This window comes from Struthio camelus, chromosome 2 (genome assembly GCF_040807025.1).
Source record: "Struthio camelus isolate bStrCam1 chromosome 2, bStrCam1.hap1, whole genome shotgun sequence".
NCBI classification, from domain to species: Eukaryota; Metazoa; Chordata; class Aves; order Struthioniformes; family Struthionidae; genus Struthio; species Struthio camelus.
In genome coordinates this window covers 17,410,219-17,430,194 of record NC_090943.1, presented here as the reverse complement: position 1 = coordinate 17,430,194, position 19,976 = coordinate 17,410,219, and the positions used below count along the sequence as shown (strand labels likewise).

Sequence of the window (19,976 nt, the reverse complement as noted above, 5' to 3'; positions counted from 1 at the left end):
CAGGTCCCCTTTAGTTGCAGTTAAACAAGATGTTCAGGTGTAAGTGTCTGCTTACGTTACTTTTGGACATATGTTACATCCAAGGACCTAGTCTGTAACTTTTTTTCAATTTGGAGCACTCTAAGTTTTCTTCAGACTTGCAGGCTGAGAATGAATCTGGATCCCCCTTTTATTCCTGAAAGGTCTCTTCTGTTTTGGTTGAGGTATTAAATGTACAAGTCAGGTGATAAAAATTACGTTATCCTCTGACTTGTACATTCCAAATTTTTTGCATCTTTTCAATGTGCTGCTGGGCCTTTATGCAACCTGAGGACTCCAGTATCGTGAGATTTCTTTTCTGTGTATAGCAAGAAGGTTCTCTTAGATGTGCTTCAGAGGCAAATATTGCAAAGCCCCATATGTTTCTTCCTTATCCTTGAACTGAGTGGTTCTTATGAGATGCTAGAGGCACCAGTGCCATACTGCTGTCCCTCCTGGTTGCAGTACCAAACTGTCGTGCTGTCTCATCCAGCTGATTGAAAACTTAAAGGAATTAAGGGTCCAGATCTCTCTATCCTATAGCAGTGGCTTCTGGTAACTTGATTTAAGTCATACTTTGTGCTCTTTTGCCAGGAAGATGCTGCTTCCTATTAATAAAGCCATACCAGGTTTTGCAAAGAGACGACTTCTCTGAAGCTGAGGTATCTGCTGCCAGACTTGGCCAGAAACTTGAGATTTTAGCCATGATTCAGTTGCCTAAGTGTTCATGTTTACTGTTGTCTTACGCAGTGGATGGAATCCAAAGCCACATCACCTCTAGCTGCTGCTTTAAAAGGATGTGGCTTTCTTTTTCATAACTGTGTCATGAAGTACCTATGTCATGGGGATCCTTGTCTGATATCCAAGAGCATCTCAGATGGCATTGGACTCTTATGTCTAGCAACTTACTATGTTTCTCTCTATCATCTATATAAGTAAAATACTTATCAGGTGGTTAGAGTTACAGAAAAGTCTAATATTGTAAATTAATCTGTGCACAGACTAACCTACCCCATGCTGATGCAGACTTCAGGGGTTTTTTTTTGTTTTGTTTTGTGTTACTTTTCCCAAGTCTGGAAAGCCTATGTGAATTTGCAAAGCACATCAGTCGACCTTTTTCTCCATATGTTGTAGTCAGGAACTCTCTAATTTGGGTAACTTGCAAAGATTGAAAAGTAATCTGTCAGCAGGCTGATTGAATGAGAACAAGGAGCGTCAAGTTCTGTTTCGGAGGAAGCTTGTGTACAGTCTTTCAAATCCATTCGTATATCTTCTGAACTAGTATGTGCTTGCCATTAGATTTCCTTTTGATTCATAAGGGTATGCTAGAAAATTGGATAACACAGCCAAAAGTATCTTGATGTTACTGCCTTTAATGCCATTGATAACTTCTAGTCAATACCTGTGATGTTACTTTGTATCATGTTTTGTTCCTCTGTACTTTACCAGTTATTTTCTAATGAGTGTCAGATCATGTTCAGGATATTACAAAAGTCCCACCTACTCTGTCAAGGTATGCAAGTGAAAAGACTCATCATGTTGGTGCAGTTGCCTAGTAGTTTTAGAGCCAACCACAAAATTCAAAATACTCTGATGCCTGCCAGATAGTTCAGTAGTGAGCTTTGCTCCCGTTGGAGAGAAGTGAGGCCTGTCTTGCCTTTTGATTTCTGTGTTGTCATCCTAATAGGATAACATGAGGAAGAACAGGGTTTGTGGTGTATTTTGTTCCCCTCCTCCTCCCTCCATACCTCCTGTCACAAACCTTTTAGCATTGTGCCCTTACGTTTAATGTGTTTTTTTTTTGCCTTTTCCGCAAGTTGGACGCTCATGGAAAGCCTGTTACATATGGGTTTCCATTTAGGCATGAGGGCTCTGGAACAAAATAGTCAGTCCTCAGATGACATCAGTCTTCTATTTAAATTGGACTCCTCTTTATCCATGGGAAAGGGTGTAGATTAAAAAACCCTATTAGACATCTGGATGTTCACGAGGACCTAGTTCCTGAGCCAAAAAGAACATGCAGATTTTTGTGCTTCCTTGAGATGTTTTTCCCTATTTGTGAAATGGATAAAGACTGTGTTTTCTGCCCAAAAATTATTTAAATTGATGTCCGAGTATATTAAATGAGAGAACTCAATGCAACTAATTTGTATCAACTAATGGAGCACATCCCACTAAATACACGCAGTCTTGCTGCTTTCTTGAGGAGCAGCCGACTGTGGTTCTGTGCGTGTTGTTACCAAATTGTATGCCACGGTAGAAGCCTCAAGGAATAAAGGCTACTTTTTGGCAGATGCACTTAAAATGCCTCAGCGTAGGAGATAAGAATGGTGGTAAGAGAGGATGATGCCATATCATTCAGGTTTACAGAAGTCTGGATTGAGAAGCAAAGCTACAGCAACCTGTGTATTTGTCAACTACAGAAAACTAGCATCCTTATGTAAAATCACCTTCTGCAGTAAACTGAGGCTTGAGACTTATACTTAGTGAAGAGTCCGACTTACTGATAGTCTACTGGCAGCAATGTGCTGTATTGTATATAGTACATACAGGTATATATTCTTGGGGAAGCACTGTCTTACAAATGCTACTTTTTTTTAGTAAATAGACCTCTTCATCTGGAATAAAAACAAACAACTTGTTTGCTGCACTGTGGCCCGTTTTGGAGGGACGGTCTTGCAGCTTGCTGAATCGACAGCTGGGCTTACCACTGTGCCGCTCCTAGTTGTGAGCGCCCTTCACAAAGGCTTTAGAAGAATACATTTGTTTTCCTGTGCTGCTGTTATTTTTCAGCAGGTTTTCAGTTGCTACTCCCCCACTTTTTGTAGCTCTGAAGCTGTCCAGCCTGCTAGTGTTTTATGCTAGTTTCTAGCATGCTTGCTTCAAACATCCGTAATGAATGTTTGCAGAATCAAGCAATATTTGATAAACTGAGCAAATCAATGAGAAGTTATTAAATAAGGCTTTCTGAGCTCTTTGGTGTAGCAGAATGATTTAAATTTTTTTTTTTAATACTTGAATCAACTGACCAACCTTTAATTAGGCAGAAAAATATGTACTTTTAAAAGAGGGAAGCTATATAAATGCTTTATTCAGAGCTTCTCTCTATCAAATAATGACTTAACATTCTGCAGACAAATTATGTTAGCTGAGATCAAGACTCCTGCTAAAGAGCAAAACTATTTGACTTTTCTGAAGAGTGCCAGTTGTGCGGATTAAATATTTGTCCAGAAGCTATATTCTCGGAGTGAAGTTTTGCTGCACATGCTATGGAATATTCTTGGCTGGCACAAAATACATGTCAGTGTCTGCACTGTGTGTGTGTATGGTGGGGGGGTGGTGGGTTAAACTAGTTCATTCTAAATCTTAGCAAGCACCAACTGAAATGCTGCTAAGTGACCTTTGACATAGGGACCCATGAATGCCCCAAGTATGATTTCACTTTCAGCACGTTCTTTGTGAATCTGAATGCTTGTCAAATCAGATGTGTGTTTAGACCTTTTCACTGAATGTGCTTGGAGGGGGAGAACAAAGCCTGGGGTCAACTTGGCATAATCCCTGCGTTTATCTTTATTCTATTATAGTCGCTTGTGGGGGATGGAGTAACTATTCTTCCTGAGGTGAAAGTGCAAGTAGAGTGTAGGTAGGCTATCCGTCTTTTCTTCTAGACTTTCCCAACAGCCTAGCTGGTCTCTTGTGATTTGCTTACATTAATGTACGGCTGACTAGGCAGATTGCTGGTTGATCCATGTGATTTGCTATTCGTTCTATGCATCAGTGTTTTGTAGCTGCTGCACCTTCTGGCTGATGTAAACAAATGTGTATAGCTTGTCTTGGATAACGCGTGCAGAAATGGTTCTGTTACATATCACTTTGTTCTTGGCATTGGAAGTAGAGAGGGGAAATAATAGTATTTTTACACTACAAATGCTTTTGTTGCAATGTAAATGATCTTTTTTTTAAAGAGATGAACAACTTATATTTGTTGCATGATAGCTATGTGTTGCTGGCTTTTGCAGGCTCTTAGTCATACTCAAGCAAGGAGTGACCGAGTTTTTTATTACACATTCAAATTGGGAAAGCCTTTGTCTCTAAGGAAAGAGTAGTAGAGTTCTACTAAAATATTATATAGTTTTTGCAGTATTTTTAGACTTCACTCCTGTGCTAGATTCACTTCACAATAAAGGATTGTTTCTGTGTAGAGCTAGAGCAGTCTGAATCTGTAAACGAGCTATTGTGTGGTAAAGTACAAGTGGGTGGAGGAACTGTATGACAAAAGGCCTAGTTACCTTTACAGTTTGTTCGCTGTACCTCATACACTTTGTTTCAGAAGAAAAGCACTATTCAAAGACTTGAGTGCAAGGAGGCAGGCTTTCACGCAAGGCTTATGGGAAATTTCTCTCCAACTTGTGGGTTTTCAGCTTGTGTAGATTTACCCTGCAGGTTTGAAGCTTTGGCTGAAACAGTTCAGCACTTCTATATTTAAAAAAAAAAAAAAATACTCCTGGGGTGAGCGTTTCCTAATCTAACACTTTGACCAGTATTTTCCACCTTACATGTGCACTTGTTTGGGGTTTTTCTGTTTACTACTTAATCAAATTTCACAAAGTTTATTTCAGTGAAGAGGTGGGTTTCGGTTGTTTTTTTTAAGGGCTTCCAAATTAGGAAATAACTTTCCTTCATTAATTTTAGAGTTTTGAAGGAATATTGAACAACCTTTTTTTTTTGTTTGTTTTTGTTTCCTAACTGAAGAATCTAATAAGGTTGATTCTGAAAGCGTTAGTGTGTGTTTTATTTTTTTGAACTAGACTTTGAAACTTTTTTGTGTGTGTGCGCTAACTCTGCTGTTCCCTTCAGTTTCTTCTATGTAATTGGGTATGGTATCAGGGTACTTAAATGTGCTTCAGGAAAAAAAATGTCCTTTTGTCAGGTGAGTACTTAAAAACCTGTTCATTGTGCTTGAGAACAAACATGCTCCACTTGAAACATCCAATTTTCAGTTTGAAAACACTTTGGCAGCAATATTTGCAGGTGAGTGGGTTTTTTTGTTTTGTTTTATTTTTGGGGGGGGGGGGGGGGAGGCATTGTTCAAGTCCACCTAGGAAGATGTGTGCGCTGGGGAGTCTCTGACTCCCTATTCCTGTCCAAGTCTAGCTGTGCTAGCTGAAGAGATGAGGGGTTTCATTGGCCTGCTCTGCTCCTCTGCTGGATGTTAACGCCCGCAGCAGGCTACTGCCTCCATCCTGGGAGCAACTGAGTGAGGTCTCCAGCCTCACAGTGTACAGCCTGGCGTATAAACTGAAATCAGCAGGCCATAGCCCAGCACAGTAGTTTTAAACTGAAGAAACTGAGGACTGGAGCTGTGCCTTAGCTGTCCATACCATGAAGGCAGTAGCCTCTGGCAGAAGGGCGGAAGGGGCATCTGGGGTTAGTAAGCAGTCTGATGGGGTTTCAGAAGTAGCCTTCGTTCTTTGTTAGCTGCATCCTTTTGTTTTGTGCGTGCTGGAGAATTTTTCAGGCGCTCCAAGGGAGTACGTCTGGGGAACCTAGTCTAACGGTCACCTCCTGCTGGCTTAAGGAATAAATTTAGAGTCTCTGTTAAACAGTGTCAAAACAATTTTGGTTAGTATCTCAAGACAGGAATAGCGCTGTGGAATTTGGGGGAGTGGGAAGGAGGGGGGCTATGTGTTCACCCTCCCCCTTCCCATTGCAACCTGCCATTCTTTCTTTTCTTCGGATCTTACGTTTATGTACCTGAGGCTCACAAACATGCTTCCTCCTACAGACCGGAATATAGTGTCTTTGTTGCAGGCATGGCTGAGTTGGATAAACGTTAGTGATTGTAATGTTTAAAGCAAGAACTTGCATATTAAAACTCACTACTCTTGCAGGATGTAAACTAGCAAGCTACAGTATTTTTTTTATCTGGGTATTCTCAAGATTTGCTGTAATTTTTTCTATTTCACAGTGTAAATAAACTCAGAAAAACTCCACCATCATTTCATGAAACTGAAACATACTTTTCAGAGCTGTATGAACTCTTCTCTCCTAATCTTGGATACTTAATACTTCTAAATAATACCAGAAAGTTCTTTGCCTTTTAGTTCTGAGTAATACAAGCAGCAGTCAAGTGTTCTCTTTTGCAATATCAGTGCATTTTAAATTGCTAAATAAATCTCCCTTTCTTAAAATATCACATATACTGTTATTTAGTGGCAGATTTTCTCTTCTGCTTCTTCTATCAAGCTATAAAACTACATGCTATGTAAGAGTTTCTCTCCTCTTTGTTTCTTTTGTCCAAACTGTTCCAGTTTTGAGATGCCAAGGAAGGATTTCCGGTAGCTAATGCTCCCATGGCTAGTCCTTGTGACAGCCAAATCTAGGGTGCTCTCTAGTCTTTCACCTCAAGTGATGTGAAGGCAAGATTTGGAGAAGCAGTTCTACTGGCTGTGAAGAGAAAAGGCTGAACTGTAGGGGAGAAGGAATGCTAATGGGAACAAACTTGCTGTTACAGATCTAGTTTGTATATTCTGACCAACTAGTTAAGTAGTGTTTGTTTCCCTTCTTCCCCCCCCCCCTTCTTCTCCCCCCCCCCCCCAGCCAGATTTGCGTGGCAAAACATGCAGTAGAGAAGAAGCTAGGAAGTAAACTAGTGGGAGAGCAGGGAACAGTCTGTCAAATATTCTAACTATTAAGCAACACCTTCTCTAAGTGCTATGAATACTAAGGGAGTAAGAGCTCTCATTTTTAGAACTTCTACAATGCTAAAAATCCATCACAGAAACAACAGAACAGTATAGCGGTGTGCTATTGACGTAATTTAACAGTTGATCAGAAATGCCATTTACAGGGGCAGTTATATACTGTAGCAATACCAATAGTTGATAATTTGGGAATGTAAACCTCACATGTCTGATCATACATTCCTTTTACTGTCCTAAGCAGAAGTGTCTGGGGGAATAAATGTACTGTAATGTGCCTTGAAGGCTGTCTGATTCAGAATAGGTCGAACCGTAAAGACATGGGCAGAAGTGAATTCAAAGCCACAGTTCCTGCAGAATAGCTGACCAGAAGCCTGCTATGTCAGGGGTCTTTCAGCTCATTTGCCCCTGCGACTTGCCACATTGCGGGAACTTCTTTATTAATTTAGAAAGCCTGCCTGCCAAGACTTGCAATTTACAGAGGTAGAGCCTTTTTTTAATCTGTAGTGAAAACTGTATTTGTAGTAAGCCACTATATGCCTGCTATAATTTTAAGTTCTTAATGTAACTGCGTTGAACGTGTTAACGGCCTAATCTTAACATACGGCGACATGGTTGCAACCTCAGGTTTCCCTTTGTCTGGGGAATGGTGTTGATCGCTCTGCCATGTCTGGCTAGTGACAGGCCAAGTATTTTGTTCTGACTTGGAGTTTATACTAAATATTATCATGTGTTTGTATTGTAAAACACTCTTCCATTCCAAAAGTAGAACTAGGAAGTTATCTAACGTGTTGATTTAAGATGGAATTTGATCCTTTTTAAACAGCAACTATTGAAGACTATTAAAAGAGCTGACTGATGAGCTCTGCACTGCTATTGTGGAATTGTTTTGGGGTTATTACCCGTTTTTCCTTAGAGCCAGTATTCTCCCAATAGTTACTTAAGAGGGGGATACAGGACAATCAAAATAATCACAAATTTATCTACTCGGACTAAATAATGGGAAGGTTGCTACTGAGAATGATTTAATAAAGAAATAAATGAAGAAAATGCAATTCTATTAAATATAGGTTTATGGAAAACAGATCAACTTCTTGATGATGTCTTAGTAGAAGTGGGGAAATGATAACTTTTGTGAGGCTTTAAGAAGACAGAATATTTTATAATCAGTGTTGCATGCCTTACAGTTATTTCCAACAATACTTCTTTCAGATCCTCTTACAACTGCTTCTTGAGTTTATACTTTTATGTTCTAGTCCTTGATTAAAAATAACTCCTGGTCAAGTTTGCAGACAACCCAAAGACGGAAGAACTAATGAATTGTAGAGAGGGTTACATCAGTTACACTTGGAGAATCCTGATCACTGAGAAGGTTGGACACTGATGAACAGCTAAATGGGCCAACTGTTGGTGCCTCGGAGAACAAGACCGTAGCCTGTGCTTGTGGTCTTCTGTCCTGTTCTGATAAGGTGTGATGCCAAGGGGCTGAGAGAGACGGATGTTAGAATGTATAATTGTTGAGCATGTGGTCCCAGCATTATTTTTTGGCCAGTTACTGCCATCCTTGGCCTTGTAAACAAGTGGATCTGTGAAAGGTGCAGAATATGGAGGTTATACTCTGTCCCAGTTGTGAGATAATATAAATACAGATTAAGAACGTGTAGTCAACTTACAGCAATTCGGGGAAGTGGTGGTACCTTGTTCAGATGTCAAATACTGTAATGTCTGAGCATGCCCTAACTCAAATTCTCCTGGATTTTCTGGTGCAGGTTTTTTCTTTTTTAAAAAATTGACTATTTTCTTTCTCCTAAACTTTATTTTGTTTTCTAGCTTAAGTACAAGGTTGAACATGTTTGTGCAGAAGCTGGTGAGAAATGTGGCACATTTCTAATGCTAACTGATTAAAAAAGAGGAGTCCTTGTCAGCCCTTCCCTGTTCACTCAGCTCATGAATGAGGGATATTTTTCCTGAGCAGTTGTATGCTGAAAATCATTAGGATGCTTTGCTGCTTTTTTAAAAAGAACTTTTATAGAGCAGAATCGGTTCCTCCCTATGTATATCTAGAAACTGTTTGCTTTTCATGATAACTGAAACTTGAATTCCTAAACTATGTTTCATAGAACTAGTTCCCTGTCAGCAGACGTCCTTATACTGACTCTTATTTTCACATGAGAATCCTTGTTTGGAAAATGGGTTTTAACAGACCGCTCTCCGGCAGTTGCTTACAGCATATGTATGTTTGGCCTATCAACATACCTATGTACTTTGGCTTTATAAATTGTAGGGTTGGCTCACAGACTGAAGCACCTAAATTTAGATGCCAGCATGTGAGCTCATTGTTTATGCTCCCATTATAGTCGGTGGAGACCTAGTCAGACCTAATGAACTTGGAAGAGCTGTTCAGCTGACTAAACGTAGGTATCTACTTTAGGATGAGCAGAATAGTTCTTTAAACACCACTGGTTATAATAGGAACTTAGGCGGCTAGTTTATTTATAAATTCCTAAATCTAGGTGTTGTAATGCATGTGCTGTATTCCATCCTAATGCTCTCTTTATCTTCTGTCTCAAACAAATGACAGATTTTGAATAATTATTTAGTGTTCGTTCTGCTATTAAAACTCCTTTATGACTTCTCTGCTGTGTTACGTTCTCTTGAAAAAGATGATGGTTGAAATTACTGAATGATACAAACTATGCCTTGGACATGATCTGTCTCAACTCATTCTGCCACTAATGGTCTGATTTAAGCCTCTCTTAGTTCTCTGGGCCTCATAGACTAGTAACAGCTGGAAGGTAGGCATCCTTCTTTCCCCTTACCCCATGTACCTATAAAACATTGAGATGTTGATCTGCATCTGGAGATGCATCTGACTGAAATTGTTTATGCTATCTCTTAATGGAAAATAAAAATGAATGGGCTTCTTGCAATCAGTATGTTGTCTTGAAGTCTTGTTAGAAAATAGCAGTGAAAGTGTTCTCTTTATTTCATTTGACTATGCTATCAGAGTTGGTTGCAACTAGTTTTTAAACTTAAAATGTTGATTTCTGTTGATTAGTTTCCTTCCATCCACAGTATGTGTCAGTGGATGGAAAATGTTGGATGAAAGAGCTACCTGAAAGCACAGCTGGACCAAAAGTGTGTAATCCTGCATGAAAGAAGTATAGTCTGTCTTCACTTAAGATTTTGAGGTCTAGAAGACATTTTGAGAAGAACTTTGGTGAGGAAAACTTAGATTACTTTTCAGCTTATTTGTTTAAGGACCAGATGCTAGGATGCACTGGTCTCCTACTGAACTGATGGTCACAGCTGAAATTGGTCTGGGGGAGTTTCAGGGGTTGGGTTTTTATGGGGGGGAAGGTAATAAGAAAAGCTGCTTTGGAGTGAGAGATGTCACTATGAAGAAGTAGGAGTTTGTTAAATAGCAGTGAATTTTTCGGTGCAGTGGCCTTAAGTTCAATGTGGTTAGTGTAATTGATAGTTGTTTCAGGTCAAGGAAGAGTTAATTGTATAACTGAGTAACTTAGACACAGAAATGTCTTTTCTTACTCTCTCTTCCTTTCTTCATAGTATATTAATACTTCCTTTTTAAAGGTTTCTTCATCACCAAATACCATCTCCCTGGATATGCAGACAGCTTGAATTTTTACTATGACCTTAATATTGAGCGTATTTGCTAAACCACGGGGTACATTCTGTACTGAATTAGTTAAGTTGGGGGAGAAAAAATTGCAATCAAACACCTGAAGAATGGTGCTTACACAATTTAATGGCTTTAGTTAAGTGTCTTACTGTGCAAAGCTTCAGTCAAAATCCCTCCACGTTAATGTTCATATTGTAAAATGTTCTTCTTAGTCTTTGTGACTTCATTTATAGAGATGAAGAGACTTGTGACAGAACAGGAGTAAATTTTGTAACATTACAATAAACTAGTGGTCCAGTGAAATACGTACTAGATCTGTTGTAGGAATTCAGCTTGTAACAGTCTCTTGTAAAATCTAGATTCTGAGGTGACGTGATTGGATTGTTTGAACCGTTCCTTCAGAGGTAAACTAAAAGGGGACTCTGACTCCCTCCTCTCTCAAATGTCATGCTTTTTTGCAGTGTTTTGTGCAGCGGATGCTCATCATGTTGCATGAATGTATATCTTTGTCCTTCCTTCTCTTCCATCCTATAGCTGTATCAGAGTAGTGTCTGCCAACCTTCAAAAAGCAGTTTATATCTGGTGTTTGTTTTGTGGCTTTTATTTGAGAATTCTCTTGTGATTAAAATCATTGAGAAGCTAAATCTGTTTGCTTACTTGGCAGGACTATGTCAGAGCTTTTGAGTTTTCAGTGGCAATTTGGAGATACAAATGTAAAGAACTATAGTTTAATTTCATGGACCTAAACGATATCTTCTATCAGTCTAAACTGTTAAATTAGTTCTGTTGAAATTAAATCCCTTAAAATTATATGAAAAGATCAGTTCAAGTTACTACATTTTTTTCAGTAGTCTGAAAATGTGATGTTTGAATGAAAATGGCTTATGCAGTGTTCTCTTCTGGTCCTTTTATGTTAATGTAAATTTTAAGAAGCCTTTAAGAAATGTATTATTTCTTTTCTTTCAAAAACTATATTTGGAACAGCCGAAATGATCAATATCCTTTGGAAGAAAAATCAACATACTTGATAGATAGCATCTTACACTTAGTAAGTTTAGCTGTAAGAGAAACTGGTGACCTGAAAATAATTTATATAGCATAACTATATGAAATTATCTACCCAGAAGGAGTCTTCACTCACTAGAAGTTACTTTTCATTTTGACTTTTTTAGAATTTAGTTCTTGAATTGCTAGCTTCGACTAGAGTTTATAAACTCTACGTAGTCCTTGGAACTGTAATTGCTCACTCGGGTTAATATGTGCATACCTGGTTCTCAAAGATATTAAGGTTCATGGTGGCCTACTGAATATGAGCTTCCAGGACTGTGAGAATGACTGCTTGTTCGCATGAAAAAGCTAAGAAAATGGTGCTGCAGTTGCTGATGTCAAAAGTTACTCTTGCAATGTTCATAACAGCATCTCTTAAATCAGCTTAAAATGCCTTTTGAAACAGTAGGTTCCAGATTAACCAGAAACTGTCGCCTTCTGGAGTTAGTGGGTGAAAATTCTATTATCTGGGCTCTCTGGAGATCAGACTAGAAAATCATAATGACATTTTATTTTTAGAGGGGGAGCGGAGCACACCAGTCTTTCCACACAGGTGAATAAACTATGTTTGAGATTCAAAATTTCTGGTATTTGTGTTCTGAGAAACTTTTCCAAATAGTGATTTCTTAAGATAGCTTTAAAAAAACCAAACAAATAAACTAAATGATTGTTTTCTTAAAGATAGTGCGCATGTACTAGATCTCTACATTTGGAGAATACCTGCAGCCTTGGGTGTCAATGTCTTCATTTTGAGCAGACTGTTATCTGTTAAGAAGAGGGACCCTAATTTCAGTTTTCTTCCTTTCTTTTCTACATCCGTCTTTGTTGACAGGCAAATTGGGAAGTGAATTGGTAGCCATTTCCTAAACTGTTTCTGCTCATGAGTTGTGTGTTGTCTAACGTTGTAGGCGGCTGTCTGGATTTTTTAGGTTATATCAAGAGGGCAGCGAGTGAAACTTCTACTCATGTAGAATTGTATATGTAGAATATTTGAGTTAATTATCTGTTCAAATATTAGATCTCAGAATTTTGAATAAGAATCCTGGTCCTACTTTCCTCTATAGGCTAGAGAGCTGACAGATTCTCTGTCACGATGTCCGTCAGACTGCCCTCAGTCACTTGGAGACGCTCTTAGTCTACACACGGTATCTCCATTTTCTTAAAACCAAGTTGTAGTATTGGGATGAAAATGATCACTGTGTGCTTCTTGAGGCAATGTTTTACTGACTATTGGTTGTGTAAAAACTCAGAAAGGAGTGAGCGTAGTCTTAATGTCCCTCAGAAAAACCTCATGAGATGACTAAGATGTTTCTGAGCGTTTTCTGAAGCCAGGTAAATACATGGCATGCTGTTGATGGGGAGAGGAGGAATGCATTGCTAAAGCTGCAGCTGGTTTGTTGTTGTTGTTTTGGTGTTTTTTTTTGTTTTTTTTGCTGCTGCTTATTTAATGGAATAACTGATGTAGGTGATTGTTTGATTCTTGCCCATGTGTCAATACACCTTTTAAACCTCTGCAGCTATTGAGATAGGCTGCATTTGCACTTTTTATAGCATTGTGCATATCTAGTACTCTTTTTTTTTCAATTGGTTAGATACTGCATCTTCCAGAAGTGTAGAGTAGCAGTTGCTGTGCTTCAAACACATCAATAAGAAGAGAGGAGTATGCTGGTAGTCAGCATCCTTGCACCTCTGTATTTGCCAACTATATCGCAAAATGATGATAATGTGAAATCGTCATCTCTTCCACTTCCCCTCTTTAGTGCGCTATCTGTGGTCTGTTGCTAGTACAGTCAGCTGCCAATATAGTGGAGGTAACCAGTGGGATCAACTTCTGCAACGCAGTAGATCCAATATGTTTGTTTTGAGCTGGTCTTCTGAACGTGTGCATGCTTCAGCTATGTACCATGTGCATCAGCTTGTCTAACCTCCCTAGCCTTCTGGAGGCACAACCCAACCTGACTCTGTAACTGCACAGCTGGCGAACGGCACTGATCTTAGCCAGGATCAGCTTTGAAATGCTGCCAGCCCCAAGAAGCTGTCTGCTTTATGTACCATGAGGAGTTGTCTGAGGGACTTGACTTGGTGGCAGAGTTGCTAACAGTGATGCTGTATGAGAGTGCTCCCCACAGATCAACGAATGTCTGCTTTACTGGATGTGAAGTAGTAATGTTTCATAACTTTACTTAATAACATCCTTTTATAAATGAAATAGTTTTTAAGAGGGAGTGTTACCTCATGAGGGATATCCAGAGTAGTGTGATTCCATTTAATGAAGGAACATCAGCTTTTTGCAACTCTTCACCAAATTCTGCAGTCTCAATTGCTGGTTGCGCCTCCAGGAATTTTACTTTGCCACAAGAACCACAGTTATATTTCGCTTGGTTCAGGAAATCTAGTTCTTCTTTCTCAGTTTCACAGACTATTGAGATCTAGTCTGATTTACACAATATATGCCATAGGCTTTTCACAACTATATTTTGTTTAAACTGGAGTCCACCTCTTCAGAAATATAGAAATTCAAGTAAGATGCTTCTGAAGAGGGTTCTTTTAACTTTTCTGCTTAAAAAGAAGCAATTTCAACAGCATTAATCAAAAATATATTCAAATTCTGGATGTCAAAGTTTTTTATATATATGTGTGTGTGTGTGTGTTCTGTCCCCAGTATTGGCCCATAGATGACAGAAAAGATATTTGCGTGTTAATTAGACTTGCCACCCTTGTTTGGGGGTCTGGTTGTTCCAATGTGTTTTTGTTGCAAGAGCTTATAATAGTAGTTAAACTGTATACTAGCAATCTCTGCTGGTAAAACTTTGTAGCATTAAGCTGTTAATCACCTGTAATTTATTTATTTTTTGGCAGTGTTTTCTGGATCCTGAGCCATAACAACTTTGCAGTCTAGAATGCAAGCAAAGTGCCAGACATCGTTCAGAAAGTTCATGGGTATTAAAGCGAGAGGAAAAAGGGGAGAAAAGTTCTATTCTGATAAGAATCTCTTATCCTAACGCTTTTGACATCATCATAGATCCAGACCCCTTTGTAACTAGTATAAGAATCATAGAGCAAATACATAGGTTTTGCCCTGAGCTTACTATATGTGGGTATATAGGACTTTGGAAAAAGTCCCATAAAGAGTATGTCTATAGCCTTGACTTTCCAAAAACAAAACACAAAACCACCACCTTAAAATGTGGTTGGGACAACTGAAACAAACCACCAAGAAATCTAATGCAAACGTGTTTGAAAGTCTATTTTGCAACTCATTTCCATTGAAAATGTGTGGAATTTAGCTGGTGGTAAAAAGCTGTTCAGCCTCTGTTTCCAGGTTTCTGAATCTAGGTATTTGCAGTTAGAAATAAACGTCAGTGATAATAGTTTTGCTATTTCTGATTCCAGGTTACCACATGGTATTGTTGTTTTACCGAATATCTCGGCCAACTTTGTATTAGGTATAGGAGGAACTATTAAAGATTTCCTTTGTTATCCATGGAGATGAGTCAGAGAAGAGATCAGTTTGTGTTTTGATCTTTGCCTCTGTACTTGCCGTGATCCAAACCTGACAAGTGTTACCTTGTTGAGTTAGCAAGTTTGTTGGAACTGCAATGCAGCATACTAGTAAGTTGCATTTAAAATGACTAGAATTTTTGAAATGTTGTGATGCCCCTAAATCACTTTACTATATGAATACTTTGTGCTGTCTCCTTCCCCTCTTTCCGCTCTCCCCCTCTCCTGAGGGCAGGCAGAACCAGTAATTGTCTTCTATGAAACTGTGCACCTGACGAGTTTCAGCATAGGGGACTACTGCAGTGCTGATTACAATATGGAGAAAATTGGTATGGTTATATTTTTGCACTTCTGCAGAGTTTGGATACCTTTTCTGCATGCACAGAAGATATTGAAGGATTATGTTTTCAAGATGATACTAATCTGGACATAAGGGTCCCATTAGACCTTTTCTGCTCTTCCTCCACCTTCTTCCACCTCTAGAGTGTTAAGAGGGAGGAAATGGCTAGAAGCATAGCTAAGCTATTTCTGCTTTAACTGCTGTACTGTTCTCCCCTTGACATAAGGAGATGCTACTTAGCCTTATTTTTAATGGTGCTGGCTGCTGGAATGGACACTTCTGCAGTCCTTTTGTCTTTCTCTAAATGCTTTTAATGGAATATTTAGCAGCTTGTGACAAACCACTATGCAGAAATCTCTTTGGAAGCTTAGTTTCATTATTTTTGTTAGTTCATCTCAAAGCTTTCCCCTGTACGTAGCTACCCTTGGGATTGCTTAACCTATATCCCAAGCTGAGAGTCCTTTTCTACAAGTGACTACTTGCTCTTGTGTCAGGTGAGGAACCATCTCTTGTACAGAATCTCAGAACTAACTTTCGACACGATCAGCAAAGCAGAGAAACTATAGTATAGTCTCCTTGTCCAAATAGCATTATAGAGTCACTTGGATTAAGAGATTAAAAAAGGAGTAGGTAAATAGGTTGTAAATCCAGAATCTACTGCTGCATACTGAAATAGCTCATTTTTTAGCATTTATATTGCCATATGCATTATGATCTCAAGTCGATTTGTATTCTGAAGCTGTTAATGTATTACATTTAGTTCTATTCTTTCAAGCTTTAGGCCACAACTGTATTTAGACAAAAGCTTTGAGACACTACCACCTGTTCACAAGTTGCTTTATGAAACCAGTATTTCATATTTACATGTGTAGTCATTTAAGCAGATCTCTGTGCATCCTATTCTTGTAATGTGTTGTACTTAATTATTATGATGAATTTTGAATTCGGTCAGTATTCCTGTAGCTCATTCCATTTACTTCTTGTCTCTGTATTTGGTCATTTCTAGATGAATTTCCATATTTCCGTACTGCTGCAATACCTGCCCCAAATAGACACACCTACAGACTTCCCTAAATCGCAATTACCAAGAAAATCCATAATACTAAGTATGGTCATTTATTTTTCTTCTCCAAAGGTGTCTGGCTTAGAGATGAAAAAGTTCAAAGTTCATATCCTCTTACGGAAGTGGTTATTGTGAAGGAGGTGTTCTCTGACCTGTGTGAAACAAAATGGTTATTTTGGTTAAGCTCTTGGTGCAAACAGTTCTCTCTCATGATTGGCGTCTATTTTGTTAATATAGAGTTATTTTGTATGTTAAATGTTTTTGGATAAGATATTTCTGCTGTTACATGCAACTAATTTGCTTTAAATGCCCCCATTTAGAAGGGAAGAGTTTTGCTCAGTAAATGCACTGAATGGTGAAGTGCAGAAAGCTTGTCTCTGAAGATCTGCATGGTGGAAAGAAAGGATGGCTGGAACGTTGGCTTCGATTTCTCAACCCAGAGCTCTACTGTATTTGAGTCCAAGATGCTAGTGGACTAAAAACTCCTGGTTACAGCGATTTTTGACTATGCTGGTAAGAGGTGTGGCAGTGTGACCTATGACTGATACAGCTATGGCAGTAAAAGTTCCCTAAATGAACTCTTGAGTTTTTATGGACAAAACTTTGACTTTAGTGTAATAAATTTGGAGGTGCTAAGATAAACTAACAAGGAAAGGACAGTTCTACTAGTACTTCAGTGGACAATATGGCTCATCACTTTGCTGGCTATGTTGCCCTGACAAAACCTTTTGGTTATAAATCTTGCATTACAAAAAGTGGAACAGGGTTCTTAGCATAAAATACATGATTCCTTGTCCACGAGTTTGAAGGATAGCATAGTTTGACCTCACTTTCTGTGCTGCTCTGGGGGGGGGGAGGGGGGAACCCAAGCCAGCCTTGAATTCTAGTACTTGTCTAATGGGCTCCCTGAAAATAAGAATTAAAGGCTGCAGTTTGATTAAAACTTTTATTTTGGAAAACCAGGTTTTCTTCTCATGATCAATGAAATGTTAATTTCTATCCATTTAACTTTTGTTATGTCATGCCTATAACTTTAATAGCTGTATTTCAGTGTATATACACCAGCATATTTTGCTAAATTAAAATAATCGTCTTGAATCCGTCATGGTTGCGCTTCTGTATCTAGCTCTAGTTAGCTGTTAGCAGCATTTGGTTACTCATGAGAGGAAGGGCGTGGAGGAAATGTGATATAGCTTGACAAATGATCTGTAACCCTTTTAGGCTGAACCTGCCAGAACATACATGCATAGTCAGGGCCATATGCTGCTTGAAGATTATTTTATATATGAAAAGAGAAGAGCAGCGGCCATACGTAACTAATATAAGGTGGTTTGTGGAGCTGAGTAATAAAGGTGTTCCAGATCTGAAGCTTCAGGCTTCTGGAAACCTGCCTAGTAGCTAGAGAGCTGATATGACTTAAGATTTTACTTTGATTCAAAGGGAGAAAATCGATTCCAAGTTTCTTAAAACCTACTTAAGAAAAACAAGAAAAATTACCAGGAACTGTACTTTGCTAATTACAGGTTGTGGACATGGTGTTTTTCTAAGTGAATAGTAGGTGCTAAAACTAAAATTAAAACACTCACGCAGAAGTTGAGGAACTTTTTTACTGTTATTTATGACACCGTTTTTAAAGCTTGAGTGCGGGGAGAAACAGCTCTGAATGAGAAGCAGGTAAAAGTGTTGAAGTAAGATATTTGTTCCCCTGATACTTGGCCTGATTTTTGTTGTGTTCTTTTCCCCAATAAACTTCATAGTTTAATATTTGAGTATTGTGTCATTTGTTTTCAACTGGTAGCAAAATAAATTCAAGCCAAGCAGATTAATGCTCTTAGGCCTCCTCCTGTAAGATCTCCCGCCTCTGTGATGCATTGAAGAAACGATCCCAGGCATTATGGCAACATAAAAAACTTAAAGGAAAATATGTATATAATTATCATTAAACACTCTTTTGAGAGACTGAAGGCTTTATTAAAGTCTTAATTTTTCCTCTGGCAACGTTGTTTGCCATTGCGCTAGTCAAAGAGCAATGAAGTGGTTTACTTTATTAGGGTATGACCAAAAAAAAGCACTGTGACCAGAAGAATACTGGAAGAAGGAGCCATGTTTTCAAAAACATTCATTGCATGCATTTTACAACTGTTTCCTTTACACTTCTGGGCAGAAAACTTTTTCTTTAATTTTATAACTCTTGGCTTGTGGCAAGTTCATCCCCTACCAGCCAAAGTGGACCTTCTCCTCATCTCCTTCTGTGTCCTACATCTCCTTCTGTGAGTGAAGAGCAGCATGAAGATTTTCCAGTATTTAAGGGTAGATTCAGCCAGGAGTGGCCTTAAGTTAGGTTTCGGAGCTTCTGCACCTCTTCTGGGAAGGTGGGTTGTAGTGGGATCGGTGCCCAGGAAGTAAGTACAAAAGGAGACTTGTCAGACTTTTGTGTCCTGTGAGATGAGGTGCATTACTTTTATCTTCATTTAATGTGAAGTGTGGGGGCAAGGTGTGAAGGGGGATTCTAAGCACTTGTTTTACATAAAGTTATAAAATTCTGGAATTTAGCTCTGTGCAAATGAAGCATTATATAACAGCATAAAATATATTAATATAAGATTTTCAGCAAGTGTCTACAAATTTGAGATTTAGCACAACTAACACTTAGCATAGTCAGCTGTATTAAAGCAGCTGGGTTTGTATGATTCAAAATCTAAAAACTGACTGTTATGTTCAAGGGAGGCTCTTCCTGTGTGTCTGTACTTTAATTTTTTCATCTCTTAATCTTTTTTGTTGTTATTGTTTTGTTATATATGTGACTTGTGTATTTGAGATTGGCTCAGTATACTTAGGTTTGCAACAAGTTTTTATAAATGTTAATTCTTAACAATGTCTTCCTCTGCCTGCAAATATACTTTAAGCTTGGGCAATTTGTGGAGAAAATCACTCAAGTTTCCCAAAAGTGATTTTAATTCTCAGTTGCAGGCTGGGGTGGATCAGTCTGGCTGGAATTTCCATGCTGAATCTGTTTTGATAGCAAAGGTCAATGGATACATTTTCACTTGAAGAGAGTTTGGAGCTTGTCTTTGCTAGGTGTCCTGAAGAAGCAGTTTGTTAAGCTTCACTGCCTATCGAGTAGGATTTTATTGAATGGTTAGATTGTTTTGTATGTGAACTATAGCTTTTTATAACCTATTTAAAAATAATTAGTGTGACATACTTGTTGGAAGCAACATGTGAGTTTTGACTTTGAAGAAAACAAAAACAACAGAAAACCAGCAGGAACTAAACTGACTTGCATTAAACTTGAGTCCACTTCAGAAAAATTCACCTCTGAATCAGAAGTGCGAAAGCAACACCTTCTACTTTCCTCTGTTATTTCATTCATCCTTTTTTCTCAGTGGCAGCCAGTCACGTAAAATACATTATTACATTCTATCATGTGAGGGATGGGTATAGGAACCCATGTGCAAGAGGCAGAAGCACATACAGTGCATGTGCAGGCGTATTTCAGGGCAGAAGCGTATACAGTGCTGTCTCCTAACTCATGTCTAGAATAAAATCCTCATTCATACCTAAGGTCAAAGGCTTAAACTTTAAACAACAGATTGTTTTGTAAATCTTCCATACTTCTGTGTAAATGACTTAGATGCAATTTCTATAAAAAGGAGTTAAAAA

At 38.6% G+C, this 19,976-nt stretch overlaps 1 protein-coding gene across 4 annotated transcripts in view; it reads left to right on the top strand.

Annotated features, from left to right (window-relative positions):
• Positions 1–19,976, top strand: part of ZEB1 (zinc finger E-box binding homeobox 1) — a 128,985-nt gene that overhangs the window by 15,800 nt on the left and 93,209 nt on the right. The window contains exon 1 of one of the 4 annotated variants that reach the window (XM_068934429.1): positions 16,806–16,826. The exons of the other annotated variants lie outside the window; for them this stretch is intronic. Coding sequence (XP_068790530.1) covers positions 16,821–16,826 — 6 coding nt within the window. The 5' untranslated portion in view covers positions 16,806–16,820. Of the gene's footprint in view, positions 1–16,805; positions 16,827–19,976 lie in introns of those variants that run through there. 4 annotated transcript variants of the gene reach the window in all.